The sequence below is a fragment of the Daucus carota genome, chromosome 9 (genome assembly GCF_001625215.2).
Source record: "Daucus carota subsp. sativus chromosome 9, DH1 v3.0, whole genome shotgun sequence".
In the NCBI taxonomy this organism is placed as follows: domain Eukaryota; kingdom Viridiplantae; phylum Streptophyta; class Magnoliopsida; order Apiales; family Apiaceae; genus Daucus; species Daucus carota.
The window spans coordinates 28,745,785-28,755,963 of record NC_030389.2 but is presented as its reverse complement, the minus strand read 5'-3'; the positions used below and the strand labels follow the sequence as shown (position 1 = coordinate 28,755,963).

Sequence of the window (10,179 nt, the reverse complement as noted above, 5' to 3'; positions counted from 1 at the left end):
TTGAATTGGATTGGGAGCAAGTGGGTTTGTGTAAAGAGGAGAGATTGGGATTGTAGGAGTGTATGGAGTTGTATGTATATGTAAGTATAGTTGTGAATTAGAAGAGATGGAGTTGGGGTATGATTTGGATTGATTTGGGGTGGTTTAATAGTTAGGAAGAGTGTAAAGAGGCTTGGAAAAGAGAAAAAACGAGCTGGGTTTTGTGTGAAAGAAAACAAGCAAAATTTTATTTTTTTTTATAAAATCTGCTGCCATTCTCGCGCGGGTGCCCCGCCACGGCGCAGGCGCGCTGCTCGCGCGCGGGTGTGCTGCGCGTGGTGCGGGCGCACGGAGAACGCAGTTCCTGGGCGCCTTGGCTTGGTGTTTGCACACTAGCGGTTTGGCGCGGCCGCCCCGTGCTGGCGCGCCCGCCCCATTCCGTCAGTGTGTTTTCACCCCAACTCGCTTTTTTTTAAAGAAGTAAAACATGAAAACGCGTGGGTTGCCTCCCACAAAGCGCTTGTTTAATGTCATTAGCTTGACGTGAAGCGCCACGAATTAAATAGTAGAAAGAACGAGGCTTACCAACTCGCGATTCACCGTTCCTCCGAAATATGGCTTCAATCTCTGACCATTCACTTTAAATGCTTTATCCGGTGTTGTCTCAAATATTTCAATTGCTCCATGTGGAAACACCGTTTTAATTGTGAAAGGACCAGACCATCTCGATTTCAACTTCCCCGGAAAGAGTCTGAGACGAGAATTATAAAGTAGAACTTGTTGGCCAATGAAGAACTCCTTTTGCACCAACTTCCTATCATGCCATCTCTGGACTTTTTCTCTGTAAAGCTTATTGTTCTCATACGCCTGAAGCCTAAACTCATCGAGTTCATTAATTTGAAGCATTCTTTTCTCACCAGCAGCTGTCATATCAAAGTTCAATTTCTTCAAAGCCCAATATGCTTTATGCTCTAACTCCGCAGGCAAATGACATGCCTTCCTATAAACCAACTGAAAAGGAGACATCCCCAATGGAGTCTTATAAGCCGTTCTATAGGCCCAGACGGCCTCATCAAGCTTCAACACCCAATCTTTCCTCGAAGGACTCACAATTTTCTCTAAGTTTCGCTTGATTTCACGATTAGATACCTCAGCTTGCCCATTCGTTTTAGGCTGATAAGCAGTAGCAACTCTATGATTGATACCAAACTGTTCCATCAGCGCTGTGAACTTGCGATTGCAAAAGTGTGATCCCTCATCACTGATTATAACTTGAGGAGTACCAAAGCGAGTGAATATGTTCTTCTGAAGGAAACTGATGACTACTGCAGCTGTGTTGGTTGGTAAAGCCTTGACTTCAACCCATTTATACACGTAATCCACAGCAAGAAGAATGTAGAGATTATTGCAAGACGAGATAAAGGGTCACATGAAGTCTATACCCCAAACATCAAAGATTTCAACCTCAAGAAGTAAATTAAGGGGCATTTCGTCTCTACGAGAGATATTACCAACCCTTTGACAACGATCGCACTTCAACACAAACTGATAGCGTCCTTAAAGAGCGTAGGCCAAAAGAAACCCGCCTGCAGAATACGAGTAGCTGTCTTCTGTCCTCCATAATGTCCTCCATAAGTAGAGTCGTGGTAAGCTTGCAAAATTCCTTCAATCTCACTGTATAGAATGCACCTTCTGATAATTTGATCTGAACCTTGCTAAAACAAGAATGGCTCATCCCAACGATACCACTTCGCCTCATGAAGGAACTTTTTCTTTTGAGCATAAGACAAATCGAGAGGAATGACATTACTCACAAGATAATTCACTATATCCGCAAACCATGGCTCTTCATCTTGGACCCCATATAGTTGCTCATCAAGAAATGACTCGTTGATTAACGTGGTGTCTTTAGATGCTCGCGCTTCATCTTCCAACCGAGAGAGATGATCAGCCACCTGATTTTCGGTACCTTTCCTATCCTTGATCTCCAACTCGAATTCTTGAAGCAAAAGAACCCAACGAATCAAACGAGGCTTCGAGTCTTTCTTCGACACCAGATACCAAATGGCAGCATGATCGGTGTAAACCAACACCTTCGTCCCTAGCAAATAAGACTTGAATTTCTCGAATCCATAACCAATAGCCAGTAGTTCCTTCTCTGTGGTAGTGTAATTCAGCTGAGCACCATTGAGAGTCTTACTAGCATAGTAAATCACGTGAAATATGTTACTCTTCCTCTGACCAAGCACGGCTCCCACTGCAAAGTCACTAGCATCACACATCATCTCGAACGGCTCATTCCAATCAGGTGCAGTAATGACAGGTGCTGTAGTTAATTTCTTCTTGAGAGTTTCGAATGCAGCCAAGTACTCTTCATCAAATTTAAAGGGCACATACTTTTCTAGCAAGTTGCACAAGGGTTTGGTGTTTATAGAGAAATCCTTGATGAACCGTCGATTGAACCCCGCGTGACCAAGAAAACTCCGGATCCCCTTTACTGAGATTGGTGGAGGAAGATTTTCAATTGTCTCCACCTTAGCTTTATCTACCTCAAGACCCTTGTTAGAAACTTTATGCCCAAGAATGATGCCTTCTTGAACCATGGAGTGGCATTTTTCCCAATTAAGAACGAGATTAGTTTCCACACACCTTTTTAGCACCATCGTCAAGTTGCTCAAGCATTCATCATAAGAATAACCGAACACAGATAAGTCATCCATGAACACCTCAACATTGGTACCAATCATCTCGGAGAAAATAGCCATCATGCATCTCTGAAAAGTTGCTGGTGCACCACAAAGTCCAAAAGAAATACGACGGAAAGCAAATGTGCCAAAAGGGCAAGTGAAAGTATTCTTCTCCTGATCCTCTGGTGCGATACAAATCTGATTATACCCTTAATACCCATCAAGAAGACAATAGTACTCATGACCGGCCAACCTATCAAGCATCTGATCAATGAAAGGCAACGGAAAGTGATCTTTTCTGGTGGCTTTATTGAGCTTCTGATAATCCATGCATATTCTCCAACCTGTAACTGTTCGAGTCGGAATGAGCTCATTCTTCTCATTAGCTACCACGGTCATGCCTCCTTTCTTAGGCACACACTGAACAGGGCTCACCCAAGAACTATCCGAGATTGGATAAATAATGCCAGCATCAAGCCACTTAAGAATCTCCTTCTTCACCACTTCTTTCATGATTGGATTGAGTCTTCTCTGATGCTCGACAGTGGGTTTACTACCCTCCTCGATCATAATTTTGTGTTGACAATAGGAAGGGCTGATTCCCTTGATATCTGTAATAGTCCATCCAATGGCTGATTTGAACTCCCTAAGAATTTTCAAAAGCTTTTCTTCCTCGATACCTGAAAGGTTAGATGCAATAATTACAGGTAATGTAGAAGCTTCACCAAGAAAGGCATACCTTAGGTGTTCGGGAAGTTGCTTAAGCTCAAGTTTAGGAGCTTCAACAATAGAGGGTTTCATCCGTTCATGAGAATCTTTCAACTCTGATAACCCAAGAGATTCAATTGGAGGATCCATCCGTCTTCTCCAAGGAGAAGCATTTAAGTATTGAAGGTGTTCTTCCTCCTCCTCATCTCCGAATTCTGAGTCACCTGATAGAACCCTTTCCAAAATGTTAGTTTTCAGCCTGTTGTCAATTTCCGAATGAGCTGAAGCCTCGCGCACATCCACTTTAAAGCATTCCTCTTCATCTGATGGAAGTTTTATGGCATTGAACACGTTGAAAGTGACCATTTGATCTTGAACTCTCATTGTGAGTTCATCATTCTGTACATCAATCAACGTCCGCCCCGTCGCAAGGAATGGTCTTCCCAAGATGATGGGAATCTTCTTATCTTCCTCAAAGTCGAGAATGACAAATTCAGCAGGGAAGATTAGCTTATCCACTTTTACCAATACATCTTCAACTATTCCCCTTGGATATGTAATCGAACGATCAGCCAGTTGCAAAGACATATTAGTAGGTTTCAGCTCCGGAAGACCAAGTTGCATGAAAATAGACAAGAGCATCAGATTGATGCTAGCTCCCAAATCACATAAACACTTGTCGAATGACAATTGCCCAATAGTACACGGGATTGTGAAACTTCCCGGATCTTTCAGCTTCGGGGGCAATTTCTGCTGCAACACAGCACTACACTCCTCGGTCAAAGCCACAGTCTCCAATTCCTCAAGTTTGAGTTTCCGAGATAGAATACCTTTCATGAATTTAGCATAACTCGGCATTTGTTCTAGAGCCTCCGCAAAAGGTATGTTGATTTGTGTTCGCAAAAATCTACACGCAAGCGCACGTGATCACAAGTAATATATTAAGTTCGTTCCCACAGAGACTGGTGAATTAAGAATACGCACCTATGCAACAATGTATGAGTAATTTCACTGCTAAGACAATTAACCAGGATGTGTTCTTTTATACTAATAACTAAATTTACTAATCAAAATCAGAATAGGAAAACACATGGGATTCTAACTTCATTATCGAATTCATCTAGAATTGAAATTACTGATTAACATGCGACTGTTGATCCTAATCAGACAACACGAAAGTAATACATGCCAACTCTCGTTGCACACATATCATACCAATCAAAATCCGCAATTAAGACAGAAATCTCATGGACACCAACAAAGCTCAGACCCTATATCTCTATAGCGGTAGTGTAAGCAGAGAGGTTTAATAACAGGTCGTCTATCGTGATTACACAGGGTGATAAAAATAGTTCAAGTCTATCACAAATTATGCTTCTTTCACATAATCCTATGTTTACATGGCATAGTTCTAAATTCAATCATCCACTCTCGCTTCAGAAAGAATTAACAAACAACTTAGAAGTTAGCTACGCTTCTAAGAAGAATAAGCACGACGCATGCAAAGAAATCAACGTACGTCACAAAATCAAGTAATTAATATTCTTTACTAAACTACATCGATAAATCCATTAGAATCCCATGAAGGCGGTTAGTTCATAATCGAACTAATCGACATCATGGGTTCTAATGAAAACATGATAAATAAACTACGAGAATTAAACGGAATAAAAGTACTTGAATTAATAATAAAGAACACAACGTTAAAGATTTGATGTTCACGATCTCGCTCGAAACTGTCACTTCCTCACGAAGAACGATCCAATACAAAATGATAATGTGCTTGATTACAAGAGAGAAAACTGATAAAACTATAATCCGATATTCTATGATAAAAACTACTTGGAGGCTAGGGTTTTTCACATGAGAAATTAAAATACATTGACCAAGTCAACCGGGCCTCGACCGCTGCTAAAATCCATCAGAAAAGCTTCAAAAATCGGCCCGGGACACTTCTGTTGGGCGCGGCCGCGCTAAACTAGCGCAGGCGCGCTAGTGGGGACAGTAACTAGCGCGGGCGCACTAAGCTTTAGCGCGGGCGCGCTACTGTCTGCCACTGGCAGCCCGTTTCTTCGTTTTTTTAGCTCGTTCTCGCGTGCATGCCCTGCCTTCCTCGCTCTAGTACCACTTCCGTAGGTGATCACGGTTGCATTTAGCACATGCAACAAGCCCTTTAAACCCCTAGATAGCTCTAGTGGACGAGTGTGTTCTCGTGAGGGTTTGTAGAAGATGTACCCACAAAATCCCAAGTTATGATGAATCCACATTCTCTATTCTTGCAAATAATGCACCAAAAACAACCTAAAATGATAGAAAATCACTTCATCACCTCAACTCGTGACCTGCACAGAAAAACACTAAAAACACATCAAAAGACACTAATCACTTAAGTACAACCAACCAATTTAAGTGGACATGAAGGCCTATAAGTGTGTATAAATACCACTTATCACACCCCCAAACTTAAACTGATGCTTGTCCTCAAGCGTCAACGACACTATACAATAATACAATGCAATGCATTAATGCAACTACGTGATGAATGAGTAAACTATGAAGTAATTGCCTTGCCAATTATAATACCTCAGATTGTGCTAATGTTCTCGAATTTCATCTCTCTCGCTACTAAGTCAATTACTCTTCTATTTACAAGTGTGGAGTGCCAATGTGTGCAAGCATGCTCTTTTATTGAGACAAGACAAAAACTACTACTCCTACAGAATCCCCATCAAGAATCGTAAAAGTTTAAAACTAACACCCCGTCACTCAAGTCCAACTAAAAGCCAAGGTCCCAAAGAATGTCCACACCCTTCTATTTTATTCACTATTTTTTTTTTCTTTTTTATTGGTGGTCAATTGCTTGGTCTAAGGTCAGAGCGCTTCGCAGTGTAAATGCGTTACGAACACCACAAGACTTCACACACCAATTATTCACTCTATTCTAGTGGTTTATTTAACCGTGCAATGGTTGAGATCCCTAAAGATTTATGCACTAGTACCCATGTAGCGAGTGTTGGGTCAACAATCCCAAACCACGAAGGGCTTTAGGTTGTTAGGCACAAAGTCCCCTCAGACTTAATTACTCGAGTACTAATGAGCTCAACCTAGTTAATTCTACCACTTATTTTTTTGGTGAATTTATTTACTACTATTTCTTTTTTTCTTTTTTCTTTTTTTTTTTATATTTTTTTTTTCTAGAAAGGTATATCTACTCCTCAGTTCCCCCAAACTTAAGATTTACAGACCTAAGCTGAATGGTGCTCAATTCAATCCTAGAATTCAAGGAATTTCGTCTAAATCCTATCTCAAGAACATATGTGAATTACATTTCCAACACAAGCAATTCCAAGTACTAACCTAGCATTGCAATTGAAACTACTAATCAAGAACTACGCACATAACTCATCATAGGCAATTAACTTGGCTTAACTTCATAATTCATGCAAATGCTCGTGATACTAACTACGACAATTACCACTAAACATGTAAAATAAAAAATTATGAGAAAAATAGAAAAAAACGTGAGAAATAATCAAAGCAAAATAAAAAAAAACGTGAACTACATGAACTAACTAACACATGCAATAATAACATAATATATGCTCTTCCTTAGATTACCACCCCCAAACTTAAAATTTTCAATGTCCCCATTGAAAGTGATAAAAAGGCTAGAGCACCCACATACCTACTCGAGTCCGAGTCCTCCCCCTCCTCTGCTGGAGGTGAATCAGGTGGAGGATACTGCATCCCTGCTCCGAATACTGGCCACTGAACTGTGACCCCCTGTGCCTGGAAAGCAGTACCAAGAGCTTGTGTCAAATCAAATGCAAACCTCTGGTGGATGTCATGCATAGTGTCCATCCGTCTCGCGAGTCGGCGATAATGAACATCTCCCATAGGCTCGGAGCTCCTCTCCGTCTGTGAAGTACCAGCTCCAGATGCTCTAGTACGCTCCCTCCTAATAAATCCTGGACGTCCCCCTGGCATCTCATCATATATGTACCCGAGGCCTCGAGGGTGGGGAACTCCTCCTTCCCACTTCCGTCATCCGGTTGAATCGCCGAATGATCAATAGGTGCTGCTGGCAACTGTAATTGCTCGTTGGCTGGCCAACGAACACCGCTTGATCGACAGAGCTTCGTAACAATTGTGCCGTACGGAATGGCACCAGTGGTTCCTCCTTGTAAGAACCTCAGAATCCCCCTGATGAATCACATGTCCCAGATCAATATACTTGTCCGAGATAATCCCAAAGAGCAGAATAGCTCTATCCACCGTCACCTCATGCCCATGTGAAGATGGCATGATGTTAGCACAGATGAAGGCGTTCCACGCCTTCGCATACCGGTTCAAAGCGGCTGCTGGAAAAGAAACATGTGCCGGCAATGGAGGTGCTGTCATCTTCCAATTCGTATCCGGCACACACATATCATACACCAACCGCTCAAGATCAACCGGATCATCGTCAAACCGGCATTTGGCACGCCCGATCCTCTCAACAACCCAATCTTCTTCATTACGGCGCTTGGCACGCCCCCCAATCACTCTACGGATCGCCTCCGCACTATAATCCACACGGATTCCTCGCACCACCGTGAACCCATCGCGATTCTCCTTGGCATTAGCGTAGAACTCGCGAATAATGGCCAAGGGAACCGCCTCCGGAGCCTCGCAAAAAGACTCCCATCCCCTTTCTTGAATCATGCTCAAGAGATCACCATCCTCCACCGTGGGTAAGAATCCCCTCTCCTTGACTATCGACTTATTCATAAGCCGTTGAAACTCGGTTCGTGCACCATCGGAGGTGAATTCAACCTCACCCATCGAGGAAGAATCGCTAGATGTAGGGGCTTGGGTGCTTGGTCCTTGTGATCTTCGGGCTCTTTTGGGTGCCATTGATAGAGATTTAGAGTTGCAAGAGGTTTATGTGTGGTGGTGGGTTTGAGAGATTTGATGGTGGTTGTGTGTATGGATGTGTATATATATAATTAGGGTTTATAGAATTAGAATAGGAATTGGAGATGGGTTTTGTGTTTATATAGGATTTTGAGAGCTGAGTTAGGGTTATGGAGGATATTTTCGGGCTAGGCATGCAAAATTAGGATTGTGGGCTTTTAAAACGAAAAGAAAATATTTTTTTGTGAGAAAAACGACTCTGGGCAGACAGTAGCGCGGGCGCGCTAAGTGCAGCGCGGGCGCGCTGAGCAACTTAGCGCGGGCGCGCTGGACACTAGCGCGGGCGCGCTAGTGTCTGACACCCAGGGCCGAAATTTCTCGTTTTTTGTGCGTTTTGAGGTTTACAACGGTACAACATGGTTCCAATGCGCGGGTTGCCTCCCACGAAGCGCTTGTTTAACGTCGTTAGCTCGACGTGAAGTCCAGAATTAATCCGATTCCGATTGAAGAATCGTGGTTTGTACCTCACGATTCACATTTCCGCCAAAGTAAGGCTTCAACCGTTGACCATTAACTTTAAATGATTCATCCGGTGATTTGGCATAGATTTCTACCGCACCGTGGGGAATACCGTCTTGACTGTAAACGGCCCCGACCAGCGTGACTTGAGTTTCCCTGGAAACAGCTTCAACCGAGAGTTATACAATAGAACCAATTGTCCTACCACAAAAGATTTTTGTATCAACCGCTGATCATGCAATCTTTTCACCTTCTCTTTGTAGAGTTTGTTATTTTCATAAGCACGGAGGCGGAACTCCTCCAACTCATTGAGTTGAATCATGCGTTTCTCTCCAGCTAACTGTAAGTCGAAATTCAACTTCTTTAGTGCCCAATAAGCTTTATGTTCCAATTCTACTGGTAAGTGACAAGCTTTCCCAAACACTAGCTGAAATGGAGAAGTACCCAACGGTGTTTTGTAAGCTGTTCGATAAGCCCAAGCAGCCTCGTCTAATCGCAAGGACCAGTCTTTCCTAGAAGGGTTAACCACCTTCTCTAATATGCGTTTGATCTCTCTGTTAGACACTTCAGCTTGACCATTCGTTTGAGGATGATAAGCAGTAGCAACCCGGTGATTGATATTATACCTCGTCATCAAGGTTGTGAATTTCCGATTGCAGAAATGAGAGCCTTCATCACTGATAATGACTCTAGGGACTCCGAAACGGGTAAAGATTTGTTTTTGTAGAAATTGCAAGACCACCTTAGCATCATTTGTAGGTAAGGCTTTCACCTCCACCCATTTAGACACGTAATCAACTGCTAATAGAATATACTGGTTGTTGCAAGACGAAACGAACGGTCCCATAAAGTCAATACCCCAAACATCAAATATTTCGACTTCCAAAAGCATTTTAAGAGGCATTTCATTCCTCCTAGAAATATTACCTGTACGTTGACATCGATCGCAACCCAACACAAATTGATGAGCATCTTTAAACAGAGTTGGCCAGTAAAAACCTGCTTGAAGTACCCTCTTTGCTGTCTTCTCTCCGCTATAATGGCCCCATAACCAGTGGAATGGCACTCGCGCAAAACTCCCTCAACTTCATTATTAGGAATACACCGTCTGAGAATCTGATCGACTCCTTGTTTAAACAGAAAGGGTTCATCCCAAATATACCATTTCACATCGTGAAGGAATTTCTTGCGTTGAGCATAAGAGAATTCTGGAGGAATGACCTTACTCACCAGATAATTTACAATGTCAGCAAACCATGGCTCTTCGCCTCAACTCCAAACAACTGTTCATCTGGGAAGAATTCATTGATTAGAGTGTTGTCGGTAGTTTTTTTGCTATGATCTTCTAGTCGGGATAAATGATCCGCTACCTGATTTTCTGTGCCCTTCC

General features: G+C 42.6%; 1 protein-coding gene across 1 annotated transcript; it reads right to left on the bottom strand.

Annotated features, from left to right (window-relative positions):
• Positions 1-537: 537 nt before the first annotated feature.
• Positions 538-1,467, bottom strand: LOC135149575 (uncharacterized). Its single transcript, XM_064085316.1, has 2 exons — positions 1,422-1,467; positions 538-1,334 (listed from the first exon to the last, which is right to left on the bottom strand). Exons 1-2 carry the CDS (start codon positions 1,465-1,467, stop codon positions 538-540), a joined length of 843 nt encoding a protein of 280 aa, XP_063941386.1.
• Positions 1,468-10,179: the final 8,712 nt, after the last annotated feature.